General features: G+C 39.7%; 1 protein-coding gene across 3 annotated transcripts in view; it reads left to right on the forward strand.

The window, feature by feature from the left end:
* Window positions 1–15298, forward strand: part of LOC129725352 (vanin-like protein 2) — a 36451-nt gene that overhangs the window by 9659 nt on the left and 11494 nt on the right. The window contains exons 1-2 of one of the 3 annotated variants that reach the window (XM_055681048.1): window positions 7916–8399; window positions 10212–10810. In XM_055681048.1, the coding sequence (XP_055537023.1) occupies window positions 10742–10810 (69 nt within the window). In that variant the 5' untranslated portion in view covers window positions 7916–8399; window positions 10212–10741. Of the gene's footprint in view, window positions 1–7915; window positions 8400–9881; window positions 10015–10211; window positions 10811–15298 lie in introns of those variants that run through there. The other 2 variants (XM_055681049.1, XM_055681047.1) reach the window with 2 other exon arrangements.

Genomic DNA, 15298 nt, shown 5'->3' on the forward strand with positions numbered 1-15298 from the left:
GGCTTTTCTGGTGTCGAAACGAAACGAAACGAAATTAACCCTTAATTTCGGTTTCGCCAAATTAGTCGAAACGAAATCAAGGTGGATTTCGAGTTCTCGAGACGAAACGAAATTGGTCTCTAAATTTCGCGAAATTTCGCGAAATTTCGAAAAATAAAATAAATGATTCTGAAACATAGCATTACAATGATTTGAAACGTTGGAGCGTACGCTAACGAAGTACCCTTCAGTAGCTGATCGCAAGGTGCTTACCTGGTCGACGAAGTGTAACGTAGGTATTCAGATATCGATAAACCGACAATGACGAGAAAATCAACAATGTTAAAAACTGAAATCTTGATGCATTCATTTATACAGATTATATTGCAGGTAATAGTAACGCGATAGATACAAATGATATAAAGGTCAAACTCGAAATGTCTTTGTAAATAGTAATTTAATAAGCTTCTGAACTGATTATTTTGGTTTGAATGCAACTATGTTTAAAATAGTAATCCTTCTTTCATAGCACTTTCATCATTCAAAATCCAAGTTTTGTCCTAGAGCTCGCACTGGAAAACATGAAAGATGGTAGGTAGGATTTCAACCATTCCTGTGAGTTTTGGTGTTCCTAGCAAAGATCACTTTTCCAAAGAGTTTTTCCCTATGCAAACGTAAAAGCGACGAATCCGATAAGCAATTCCTCGGTGGCCTTCTGATGCATTTCTGCATTCTCTAAAAGCTGTAAAATTCACAGGAATGGTTATAAAGCTGTAAAACCTTTGGGGGGCAACCATTTTTAGCTTTAGGGCAACTTTTTTTTCGCTTTTGTCGACCAGTGTTATTGAATTTTTTTAACACCGTTTAGTCAGACTAGACTAAGTGACATCTTTATCAATTCGAGGAAAACAAAATTTAAGTTAACTATTCTGTAAACTTTGAAGTTTTCAATATGTTTGCACATTTTTTAATATAACTTAAAATTACTTTTTAACTGAGCAGTTCCACAAAAAATGTCCAAGTTTCAATATTTTTTGTCATTTTAGATTTGGCTTAAACTTTGCATAAACGTTTCTATAGGCTGAGAAGCTATTTAAAATGCTATTTTGGGAGGATTATTGTGATTATAAATATTTTCAGAGCCAAAAGTTTTTTGATCAGTGTGACGTCTCTAGAAAAGTTTTAGATAGTAATTTTATCTTTCCGATAAAAAAAAAAATCAAAAATTTCATTTTTTTAATGTAAAAGAAACATTAAAATTAATATAAAAAAGCTTATTTTCAAAAATCTTATGTTTTTTGTATAAAAATTACAAAAAAATACCGAAGCGATGTCTTCAATAAAAAAAAGTTAATTTTTTTCAAAAAAAAACAAATTTTACAACATGTTTATTTTTGGAGGGACAATATTTTTATCTACAACTTTGCCAAAGGCACTATGCCAATCAAACCAACTGTTTCGATTATAAAAATATTTTAACTACCCACAGAGTGCCCAATTGGAGATTAAATTATTTTTTCAGCTAAATCGGTTTGTTTGACTGGCGTAACTAGTGTCTCTGGTAAGGTTGTAGAAAATAATTTTGTCCTAAAAAAATATGCCCTGTGAGTTTCGGCGACACCAAAAAAAAAAAATCCATTTGGGACCATTCCTAAACTACGTGGTCATATTTTGATCCCTTTTATACCCTCCTACTCTCCCGTGTTCTTTCGTGGTCTTCTGTTTTGTGATCTTATTCTGCAAATATATGTGGGTCATTCCATGTCAAGTGATCAGGCAAATGCAACGACCCTCTCCGATTCGCTTCAAAATGACTAAAATGACTTGTTCTAGGTCGAAACTGAAAAATCCAGAGTATTGGGTTAATCGGACACCCCCCCCACCAATTGCGGGGCCCTCCAATTTTGTATTTTTTGATAAAAAGTCATTTTCCATGTTTTGGAAAAACATCATATCTCAAAGGCCGTAAGAGCTACAGACAATATTAGATACTCTTTTTAAAGGTTATTAAATTTACAATCGAATGGCATCATCAGATTTTGCAAACAGTGTTGCCAATATTGATATTTTTACGTTTAAAAACTAAAACTTCGTTTATCTCAAAACACCTCCTATTTTCTTCTAAATCTGATGTCACCAATGTGTTCAGCGGAAAATTTTACATAAGAATCACCTATCCACAAAATGCAATATGCGCCGTTGCGGAGATATTCAACTTTTAAGATAACGAGTTCGTTAAATTTCAACAATACGCCTACAAATGCGACAAGCCTTATTAAAACGTATCCCAAACTAAATCACCGCTTCAAATCTCAAAAAGTGGTTTCTCATATTCTACTTGATGGTACCTGAATTAACAGCCATTAAAGTACAACGTGCGTTTCATTAATTATAATTATTTAACAAGTTTGTCAGAAAATAACGTTTGATTTTTGTAGCACGTGACGACTTTTGTTTAACTTTTGGCGTTACATTGAAATAGGTACCCGGTCAGAGCTTGACAATGTCTTCATTAAAATGGTAACGTCAGCTTGAGGTGTCGCCGAATGCATTCCTCGGATCCCTGGAACAGATTTAATTGAATCTAACCTGGCAGCACTGACAACTGGTGGATTTTATTGCTCGTTTTATCAGAAATTTGAAATTTTTCTTTGAGTTGCCGAACCATTTCCTCTCCAGCACTTTCTAGACCTTCATTTTGCTGACTAGGAACAGCCTCAAAAGATTTTTTCTAAGGTTTTGATGCCTTTAGCAGTTTTTCTCTACTGTATTTATTCGATCGTTTGACCTTCGACTCACTAACGGGTGATTGACCAAGAGATTGCAAAACCATGTTAAGGCAAACCAGCTGTGTCTTTACTATACAAGTAAACGATTAAAACAGGTTCAAAACAATTTCAAATAAAACAAAACAATAATGACATCGCAGAAGTGAGCTAATCACTTCATTTCCAACATTTTCATGTTGTAAAGAATATAGTGTGAAAAATCCTTTTATGTACTCCGCTCATGCGGAGTTTCCAATTCTTCAGCTAAATGATCCAACACACCAGTATCTATAACAAGGAAATAATGACTGTTAACTATAATGCTTGTAACAATACTTGTGCTGAGGTATACTATTTTCATCGATTGCTACACCTGTTTCCTGATCCATCATTCTATCTTGCGAATTAATCCTTACAACCTCCGCTCTCAGTGCTGCATCATATTGGATGCATGTCTTTCGACCTTCTACTATTTCCTGATTGTTTTCATGAAACCTGTCATGAAAACATGACGAAATGATTATTAAATTTTTCTTACGAGCACCGCCATGGCAATTCAGCGGATTGCAGCATTGTTTCTGTCTAGCTGCAAAATATTGGCCAAACTGTTTTTCGTGCCTTCCGCATATAGTTTGCAAACGTTGAACACCAAACTTTGAACAAAATCCATTTTCGTGATGTTAAGTGCGATCGATTGTGATTTTCAGCTGTACACTTACTTTTTAAACTCCAACCTATTGAACACACCTTTTTTTTCACTGTCGTGAAAGCTCAAATCAACTTGCGTATGTTTTGACGGCAACCACGTTATGAAAACACAGGAATAAACCATCAAAAAGGCCATGAGAAACCCACACTTGAGATGTGAAATAGTGCTTTTGTTTCGAGTGCGTTTCAACATTTGGTTACATTTGTTGTGTGAATTTAACGAACTCGTTATCTTAAAAGTTGAATATCTCCACAACGGCGCATATTGCATTTTGTGGATAGGTGATTATTATGTAAAATTTTCCGCTGAACACATTGGTGATTTAAAAAAAAAATGGGGTTGTTTTGAGATAAACGAAGTTTTAGTTTTTAAACGTGAAAATATCAATATTGGCAACACTGTTTGCAAAATCTGATGATGCCATTCGATTGTAAATTTAAAAACCTTTAAAATCGGTATCTAATATTGTCTGTAGCTCTTACGGCCTCTGAGATATTATGTTTTTCCAAAACATGGAAAATGATTTTTTGTCAAAAAATACAAAATCGGAGGGCCTCGCAATTGGAGGGGGGTTGTCCGATTAACCCAAAACTCTGGATTTTTCAGTTTTGACCTAAAACAAGTCATTTTATTCATTTTGAAGCGAATCGGAGAGGGTCGTTGCATTTGCCTGATCACTTGACATGGAATGACCCATGTACAGTAAAGTATGAAAAATTTATAAAAAAAATGAAGGTTTAAGAAAACGGATTATTAGTTATTGCGCAAATAGTAAATAGAATTTTCAGTAATATCATTTTATCAAAACCAAAATAACAAATAGATAATGGTTGTTTAATTTTTATTAATATTTCATTGTCTTTAACAAATATAAGAATTTCCTTACCTGAAAGTAATTTAAAATACGCTATTCTGTTGAGTATATTCAAAATGATTTTTAATTTGTTGTTGAGTATAAATGAAATTTGTTTAAGCAGTTTGATCTTAACTTAGTTTTTTTAAATAAATTACAAAGTTTTGGAATGTCGAACAATATATAAACATCTTTCTTTCTTCCTTCAGTTCACGAACATCCAGGTCTTATATATTTTTTTGAGGACCAAAACGTTGATTTTTTTTCTACCGGTCGTTGAGTTCCAGGAAAAATGTCATAAATCCCGACGCATTGCAAAATAGAACTATTATTCTAAAGAAGCAAATGCCATATAAGACAAAGCCTGTTTAAATAAAAAAAAAATTTCTTCGTTCGGATAAATTTGAAATATGTTTCAAAAATTTGATTACAGTTAATTGCTGACAACTCTCAAACTTTCCGTGACACTTATCAATTATTAAGTCGTGTCAAATAAATTTATTAATTAAAAAATTGCGAAAGCTTCGTCTTATGTAGTCCCCGTGGTTCTGTGGTTAGCGATGTCGGTCGGCTAGCTCTCCCACACGGTTGTGATATCGGGTTCGATTCCCGATCAGGTCGAGGAACTTTTCGAGCTAGAAATATATTCGACTCAGCACTGGGGCACGGTGTATCGTTGTACTTATCCTACAACATGCAAAATGTGCCGAAAACAATATCGATAACGAATTCTCTCAACTAATCTAGTTGATCGAGACCGCATTAGCCCCCAGGCTAGCGTGCGATATTGTTTATTGTTGTTCGTCTTGACTGAGTGGCAATAATAAATTATATGTCAGAAAAAAGACTACGTGGTCTATTCGTTAACCCCCACACCCCCCGCGTGATATTTCGTGGTCTTTTGATAACCCCCCCCCCTCCCCCCGCCTCCCTATATATGGCTACGTCGTTTGGGAACGGCCCCTTTGAAACAAACCAAAAATTATTTTTCTTTCAACCAATCAACAGTTAGAATGGAATGTTGTAATGCAACAAACAAATAAATTTCTCTTTACTCAACTAAGTTGTTCGTAATCATCCTCGTTCTCTTATTTCTCGTTCTTTCTATCCTTTCTTTTCTTCTACCTTGTATATTCGTCAAGTGCAAAGTCAGAATCACTTTTATGCTATAATCTGAACTTGTTTTTGACATTGTAAAATTTTGTGCCCCCTAAAACGAGAGTAACATTTCTCAGTTATGTGTTCAACGAGAGCGAACCATGTACTTTTTATTCATTCATTAATAAAGTATACTTTTTTGGTTACACGTTTAAAACATTTTTGATAAGGTACCTGGCAATTTTGAAACCTATGCTGACTTTGAAGTCAGAGTGTTTTGAAACAATACTAAAAACTCAGGCAATTACAACTTTTTCTGCTTGACACATCGATCACTCTGTCTGCACACTATAAGGCATGATATCTGGTCAGCCTAGTGATAGCAATGAACTATTTGAAAAAACACATTTTAATACACTACGGTGTGCGAAGAGGAGTCCTCTAACACAGAGAAATCCGAAAAAGCGCTTAAAAATTTTTACAAGTCGAGTAGCATAGAATATTTGGCCTGTAAGATAGAGTTTCAGAGTTTTAGTTTTGACAGAAATTGCTATGCCCTCCTAAACGAAAGACAAAAAGTGACCTCTTTAATCTTGTGCGCTGCAAATATAACCACATTTTGATGTACGTAAAAGATGCGTAAAATTTATTCCTACAAACAAATTACTAGATACCTTGTAGCGCATTTGGACGGCTTCATATTCCTCGAATATGACTTCAGTGATGACATGAATTTTATGCTCTGCGTGAATAAAAAATGCCTCCCGCATGATGTTACGGTTTTGTCTTTAGAAACAAAAACTACCGGCTGAGAGTTTATTCATCTATGTCTGACTTAGTATACCAGATATCTGTTGAGATATATTCAATTTAATTTATAGTCGCAATGAGCACAAACCAAAATAATGTAATAATCTGCATCGGAAATTTGGTCCGAAACTTCGCGAAATTTCGTAATCGTCGAAATTGGAAGATTAATTTCGCGAAATTTTAGGTGGAATTTAGCGAAATTCAACGAAATTTTTTGGCAATTTCGCGAAACCGAAATTTCGCGAAATTTCGGGAAATTTCGAGTTTTGCGAAATTATACGAAATCATTCGAAATCTCGCACAGCCTTACTGCGATGAATATAGGAGCGATTACCCTAGTTTTGAATTATGTCAATTAAAGAAAATCGCCCCCCTTTTCGAAGACTGTTTATAGACGCGACTGGAAACTGTCGCATGCACAGTTTACTATGTTTCGGCACATAAATGTCATCAAACATGATCTTAGCTTAGAACAACTTCAGTGTGGTGTAAGATGTTCTTTTGGTATCAAGCACAAAACATATCGAGACTACTAGTAAGCCAAATTTTCTTCTCCCAAAACTCCGCAACATATTTTCAGCAAGCCATTTCTGTGTTTTCTTGGCAGGTGCTCCGTCTTGTTGGAAAATAAAACGGCGCCCATCAACAATCTTCTTCATCCATGAGATAACAACATCCTGCAGAGAAATTAGTGGGTATTATTGCTGGAGACTACGTGTAGAACCCACTTCTGGGTCGGAAACATCGTTAATGTGACGCTAGGAACCTGACTACGATTTAGTACATGTCACCTGTCATCCTTTCGATTCACCTTTTGATCTTTAGAGTGCCTATAATATAACTAGAGTGGCGCCATGTCATCAAAAGTAACACTGGTAACACTGGTCATCCTTTCTCTTTTCCCCACACGAGTTGAATGGGTTGTTTGCTCAATTGGAATGACAGTGACAGATATTTTCTATTCCAATTTTGACAGTGTCGCCACTCTATATATATATATATATATATATATATATATATATATATATATATATATATATATATATATATATATATATATATATATATATATATATATATATATATATATATATATATATATATATATATATATATATATATATATATATATATATATATATATATATTTACAGGCACTCTATTGATCTTGATTGAAGTTCTTTTCCTCAAAGAAAAATATTACAGGATGAATATGATGAGTATGCTTCAACCGATTTGGGAGTGTTTTTAGCTTTTTTTCAATCGTGTTGATTTGGCATTCATGAAGGTTTCTGGCTATTAGTCACCGGATTTAGAAGTCCGATTTCCTGAGCCCTGAGCCTCATGGATCTAGCTGGATTCTTTTTAACATTAATTTTTTTAACTTTTTTGACCCTGTTTCAGAACGGCACTTGTATTTAAACCTTCTTTATATGTTACACTGTTCTTTCCGACACTTTTACCGACCGAACTATCTCCTTTACGCTTACTCCGGCGCGCAATAAAACGACGACGACTGACCGATTACTTGAATACTAGAACCACCCCATCGCAGTAAGACACCGGTAAATAGACGCTGAAAGCAATACTTCGGTACGACTCACGAAAGCAGCAGGCCAGCCCAACAGCCAGAACACATGGACAAAACGAAAAATAACATTCCAATATGTTTAATCACTTATCAAAAGGCCGCCTCGAAGTAATGCACAAAGTAAAGCGAGCAGCGCGCTCTAGCCTGCTCGAAATTGTAGGAACAGTATACGCGGTGCGATGAGAATCGGAACAACCGATCGAAACGGAACTGTGATTGATGGATGCTGATAGTGGATAGTGGTGGGAAGAACGAACGCGTCGGGATAGTGATAATTGCGGCCGCGCTCAATAGAGGTCGAACCATGATCCGTTCTGGAAGTTACGGGTAGTTCGGGAAGGCTTTCGAACGAGAGTGATCACGAATCTATCGCAGTGAAGTTTTTGATTAGATCATAGATAAAACATTTTTTGCTCGAAACTGACGTGATTCATACACAAGTGAAAGCACAAAAATTACGTTTCACACGTCGCATGTGACTAACAGCGATTTGTGGTGCGATTAACGGTGAAGTCTGTGGTGGAGGCGTTGGTCCACTCATCCACTGACGACGACCAGTCAGGGTGGTTGCGGTCTACTAAGAAATCGCTGGTAATTATCGGTTCCAGCGACCTTGCGGGGCACGACGTGTGCAGATCGGTTTGTTTGTAAGTCTCAACGGTCTGCGACAGACGCAAACGTGCCGGTCTGACCGATTGCATATTAATGCAGTCTACCAGTGACGACGGCGATGACGATGATGAAGATGAAGTGAGACAAGAAAGTTGCGAAATCGTGAAGCTTGTCGTACATATATATAAACTTGTTCCAAACTGAACGAACGGAAAGCTTAGAAGCGTAAAGTTGATGGTTATTTATTAGATAGCGATCGGAGTGTGATACGTGCCGACTGTATCGAAAACAAATGGAAAATACCTGAACAAACTGTACAAAATCAGTTTCCGTTAGTTTTCGCAGTTTGATAAACCATCAGATGCCATTGCTAAGCTGTTGAATATTTAGTTGAAATAATTTAATTTCGCCCTAGAGTTTTGGGCTTGAACTCGACTTACTTTACGACTACACCGTTCCACCAATGCGAAGTCAAACGAACGATCACTTCTTTCAGACGGCATAAACATCTCTAATTGCGCACTTGCTTTCAACAATCATTACGTTTGTTCGACCTCGAAGTCTTCAACCTAGCTCTGCTTGAGTAACAGTCTTCCAGATGACCCGACCGAGTGTGGCTCGAATGTTGAGAAACATCGGCGGAAGCGAATACGCGTGTGAAATGTACTCCGCCGAGAATCCCCGCGGCCAGAAAGGTATTCAATAATGAGCTTATCGGCTAATGGAAAGTTCATTGAATGGGAAATAAAGCTTCCATTTCCATCTGCGTCTAACTGTATGCCCGTTTGGATACGATACTTTCGAGCGGTGAGGTTAGATTTTTCCCAAACTTTGTTGCATAGGATCGTTGCTGAGTCACGTTGCCAAAAGAAATGTTGGTTGCCGTGTCATAGGCTTGAAAGCTTTTTTTTCCTCAATTTTTGAGATAAAAGTTTCCCTGAGAAATTTTGTTGGAATGTGTTGAATTGATCAGACTCAATATTAAAAGTCAACCAAAAATCCTAATCACAATATTTTTTTTTCTTTTTAGAAACTAGGCTAAACTATGACAATGAAATTTCGTTAAGCGAATGGGGATAAATTTGTTATATTTAGCCTTTAAGAAAACACGCCGGAACCGCAAACGTTCAGATAATAAATAAATAATGAAAAAAAAAAGGGTTAGTAAAGGCAACCGTGTTTCCCTCAATTTATACTATCAAATATGACGATCACTTTCTAGTTAACTTAGGATCGGAATCTGGGCCAGGAGCAAACCGAACTAAGAGTACATTTCATGCGGCTATTTTTTATGACACAACCCCGCTGTAAAAACGCAGCTCTGGCTGCGAATATCCATTGTCCACTTGAGACGTGTGCATCAATGTTCTATTTTTGCACAACGATTGTGTGCTTATTTTTATCCTGTTTTCTTTGTCTTCTCCTCCGTTGCAGTTTTCCATTGTGTTGTTGCCTGCATTGACGTGTTCCTATACCTATTTGTATACGATTGCACCACCGACAGAGGCAAACCAAAAGACACGAAACAGGTCGTGATCATTCTTACTAGAAGTCACTACAAATGGCAATTATCCGAACCATAAACCCAGTCCATGTATGTGTGCGGGAAGTAGACTCAGGAAATTAACTATTGTTAGTCAATTTGTTGTTATTTCCGATTGCTTATTGTTCGAACTGAATCATACACAAATCCACAGACACTGATAATGTTCTTAGACCACATATAACGCTACTGAGCCGTACAACTGAGTCAATTCATTAAAACCGCACTTTAATTGCTTTTATTCACAGATGGCTGATTGGGCCCTTCCTTAGTAATCTTGCATTTTGACGGCGTTTTACGCTCCTAGAAGCAGGAAGAGAAAAAAAAGAACGCAAAGAAAAATCATATCGCCCCACAAGGAGCGCAGCGCCAAAGATAAGAATGAGTGAGGAACGAAGAAAAAATCGCCGAATGAAAAATGATAACGCGAGTGAGGCAGGCGAAAAATAACAATTATTATTCATACATGGAAATGAACAATTTGAGCGACCGACAGTAAGCACTTGCCAGCGGTCGATGTAATGTGTACAACAGCAGCAGTGGCAGCTTCGTTGGTCGACAGCCAAGTGGACAGACAGTTGTGTTTAGTTAGGCTTATTCTAAGAAGCGGAAGTAGCAAACCGTGCAGTGATATCAAGCAACGACAACAACAACAACGTGAACATTTTCACTTTCGGCGAGTGTCAGCTGAACAGATAGAAGAGAACTCTTCGCCATACGCCGCCGTTCATGACAACCACCGTCGTCGTAGCGTCTTTCGGTAACGGCTCGAAAAATAATGAATGGGATCGCCTATCTGTACGGAGCGTTCCTGTTACTACTGAGTCAGCTCGAACTGTCGCGACAGGTAAGTTGTTTGACTTGGGGATCGTTATCGCGTAGACCGGATAATACGCTTTAATTACTTTTAAATTGATGTTCGCCTTGATTTTTACATCTTTAGTGCCGACAATGACTGCTTAGTACAACAAAATACCATTGATTCATCAAACAGTTGACACTTTAATAATTACTGCACTATTGAAATGAATTTCCATGCATCACTCGATTCCTACTAGAGGTTAAAAAACGAGATCACAATTTTGTTGTTCTTGTAGGTTTTAATCAAATTCGTGAAAAATGGAACCCAAAACATGAAAGTGCGTACGTCAGCGCTCTAAAGGAAAAAAGCGCAAATCAATGGCTAATTTTATTCTACGTTACCCTGGCTGTTAGTGGATATGCCAACTAGGCGCCACATTTCCTTATTGGGACTTGATCTCCCAATTATTAGACACAGACTTTGCAGCTAATGGTTTAGCGTACAGAACATTAGCAAGGAATTTTTTTTCAATTTTTCCCCCGCAGTCCGAGCACTTCAAACAATATTGTTTCGTACAACTCATGTTGAAATAATTCTGATTATTTTGGGTGCATTTTTATTTAATCATCTAACAATAAGTTTTGAACATATTTGAACATATCTTTGGCTCATATGTTTAAACTTGATGCCATTCGAAAATAATAGCATTCTTTACGTCAATAAGTATAATTGAAAATGGGCAATAGATGCGGTTAATGGCAAAAAAAACGTTACTAAGCTTCGTGAAGGTCACAACATTTTTCATCTACTGTATTAATGGTCAAGGTGACCATTCGACCGATATTTTTTTTGCAATTTGCAATTTTATTGGTTTTCATAAACAACAACAGCTTTTATGATTTTTTTCAGCCACAACATATGATGTTATTAGGGGCCATCCACATACCACGTGGACAGATTTTTAACGGTTTTGATGACCCCCCCCCCCTCCGTGGACAACTGCCCATATAAATTCTAAAAAAATTGTATGGACCGTGGACATTAGCCAATACCCCCCCCCCCCCCCCCCCAAAGCTGTCCACGTCCCCCCCAAAGCTGTCCATTCCGTCATAGCCTGATAAACAAAGTTTCTCCAATTTACTCGGTTATTGGCTGCTGCTCTCCAATCCCTGGGACACTTTGTACTCTCCGCCAGATCTCGCTCCACCTGGTCTACCCATCTTGCTCGCTGCGCCCCTGCTCGCATCCTCCTCGAGCATTGTCCACGTTTCATGCCCGTAGAGAACAACCGGTCTTATGAGCGTTTTGTACATTTACACTTCGTACGGGGGCTTAATCTGTTCGACCGCAATTGCTTGTGGAGCCCATAGTAGGCATGACTTCCGCTGATAATTCGCCTCCGGATCTCACGGCTGGTATCATTGGCCTCGGTTACCAGTGAGCAGGCAGGTAAGAGAGACCATCAGGGTGAGGTCGAAGCCCCCTGCGGGACTCAAACGGACCCAATAATCCACCCGATATCCGCACACAGCACTGCGTCCCATCCACCATAGCCTTTATTAGTCTAATCAGCTTCCCCGGAAAGCCGTTTTCGTCCATGACCTTCCATAGCTCTTTTCGGTCGATAGTGTCATACGCGGCTTCAAAGTCAATGAATAGGTGGTGCGTGGGGGTTCTGTATTCACGGCATTTCTGGAAGATTTGCCGTATGGTGAGAACTTGGTCCGTCGTAGACCGTCCTTCCACGAAGCCGGCCTGATAACTTCCCACAAATCTTTTGGCTAGGAGTGAGAGGCGGCGGAAAATGATTTGGGAAAGCACTTTGTAGGCGGTATTCAGGACGAAGATCGCACGATAGTTCCCACAGTCCAGTCTGTCTTTCTTATAAATGGGACAGATAACCCCATCCTTGCACCTCTCCGGTAGCTGTTCTGTATCCCAAATTCTTGCAATCAGCCGGTGCAAAGGAAATGGTCAGCTTTTCCGGGCTCATCTTTATAAGCTCCGCACCGAGGCCATCTTTGCCAGCCGATTTATTGTTTTTTAGCTGCTTGATGGCATCCTTAACTTCGCCTATCGTTTGAGCTGGCACGTCTTCTACATTTGTCGCACCGGCGGGATCGCTTTCCCGCCGCCATGGTTTCCTGCCTGGGCGCCATTCAGGTGTTCGTCGAAGTGCTGCTTCCACCTTTCGGTCACCTCACGATCGTCCGTCAGAATACTACCATCTTTATCCCAGCTTGCGGCACAAAGCCTCTGCGGGATGCGTTGAGCTTCTGATAAAACTTTCGCGTTTCCTGAGAATGATGCAGCTGTTCAAGCTCTGCAAACTCCTCCTCCTCCAGGCGCTGCTTTTTCTCCCGGAAGATTTGGGTTCGCTGCATCTTCTTCTGTCTATGTCTTTCCACGTTCTGACGAGTGGCACTACGCATCTTCGCCGCCCGCGCAGCGTTTTCCTCATCCATCACCTTCCTACATTCGTCGTCGAACCACTCTTTTCGTTGGGTTCGTCCCACATGCCCGATGACGTTCTCCGCTACGCTGTTGATGGCTGTTCTGATGGTGTTTCAACAGTCCTCGAAAGGAGCTTCCTCCAGCTGGTCCTCTTCCGGCAGCGCAGCTTCGAGCGAATGCGCGTAGTTTTCGGTGACGTTAGGATGCTTTAGTCGCGCGAGATCTAACCGAGGCGGGCGTCGGTACCGAATATTGTTAACAACGGAGAGTTTTGGGCGCATCTTAACCATCAACAGGTAGTGGTCCGAGTCGACATTAGCGCTCCTATAGGATCTCACGTCGATGATGTCTGAGAAGTGCCGACAGTCAATCAGAACGTGGTCGATCTGTGTTTCTGTCTGATTTGGTGACCTCCAGGTGTATTCGTGTAGGGGGTTGTGCTGGAAGCAGGTACTACATACGGCCATGTTCTTGGAGGTGGCAAAGTCGATGAGTCTTAGGCCCATTTCGTTGGTCAGCTGGTGCGTGCTGAACCTTCCAATCACCGGTTTGTATTCCTCCTCCTGGCCGACCTGAGCGATGAAAACCCCGATGACGATCTTGATATCATGTTTTGGGCAGCGGTTACGCTCACGCTCCAACTGCGCGTAGAACTCTCCTTGTCGTCTTCGATACTTCCGAGGTGAGGGCTGTGCACGTTTATGAAGGTGATGTTGAAGAAACGGCCCTTGATTCTCAACCTGCACATTCGAGGGCTGATTGGCCACCACCCAATCACCCGTTTCCGCATCTCGCCAATCACTATAAAAGCTGTCTCCAGCTCATGCGTGTTGCCACAGCTCTGGTAGATGGCGTGACCATCCCGGAACGTACGTACCATTGAGCCCTTCCAGCACACCTCCTGCAGCGCTACGACGTCGAATCTGCGGGATTTTAATAATTCCGAAAGCACTCGTGTGCTCCCTTGGAAATTGAGAGACCGACAGTTCCACGTTCCAAGTTTCCAATCCTTAGTCCGTTTTCGTCGCATGGGTTTATGCCGATTATTCCAGTCCGAATTTCTTTGTTCCTCGTTCATTACTTGTGAGTATTCTACGGTGGCGGCTTGTAAGGCCTGCGCACCAACCCACTGTCTCGCTGGAGGACCATCGTGCACAACACTGTTTAGAGTCCCACATTGGCACGAGGACGGTAATCGGCCGCCCCTAACCTGGAGTACAGACGCCGTTTTGAGCCGCTCCTAACATGGAGGTCATGGAAAACTCCTTCCCTGTCAGCATACGACCATGGAAACTCAAAAAAGCCCTCCTTCCCTGTCAGCATACGACCAAGTTCCCACCGGGGTTGGTTCCCCGAGCTTCCGTTGGTTGCTCGTATCCCAGCCGGCACCGCGTGGAGGTCGGGATAGGAGTGACTGGATAAGAGGCTAAGAACAACATGTGGGGTCTATTTTATTCCAGTAGGTGCACTTGGCCCCGATAATACGCATTATCCAGCCGTTTACCAGCCAACTTATAATGTATATTTTAAATTATAATATATTTTGTATATTATCAAGTAAAAAAGAAAATATATTTTGTAATTTTCTATTCTACATGATAATTTTCATTATTTTTTCCATTTGTTCTTAATGCTAGGATAAACTTTGTAACCTTTGGGAATGTTTGACTGCTAACAGTCAACAGGACGAATTTAATCAAGTTTTATAAATAATTGTCAATATTAAGTCATCCGCAGAATAGGATATTTCCATTACTCGATGCCTTCTTTCATCGATGGTCTCGCATGATAACTCGCATGATGCTTGTTGTTTCGTTTCTATGAGGTGATAAGTTCTTCAGACGTGAAAATTCTATAAAAGCTTGAATTGAATCCTAAAGTGGAAAAATATGCCTACGTAAATATTGAACGGCTCCTATGCAATGGGGGTCTCTCGTAGCAGCGCGTGTAGCTCATGGTTAATGCGTCTACACCATTCTCCGTCTTCAGTCTGTACTCCACCGTAGATGATTCGCAGCACCTTCTGTTCGAAAACTCCAAGGGCGCTGAGGTCCTCTGAAAGCAGTGTTGTCGTCTCTG

The sequence above is a fragment of the Wyeomyia smithii genome, chromosome 2 (assembly GCF_029784165.1).
Source record: "Wyeomyia smithii strain HCP4-BCI-WySm-NY-G18 chromosome 2, ASM2978416v1, whole genome shotgun sequence".
Classification (NCBI taxonomy): Eukaryota; Metazoa; Arthropoda; class Insecta; order Diptera; family Culicidae; genus Wyeomyia; species Wyeomyia smithii.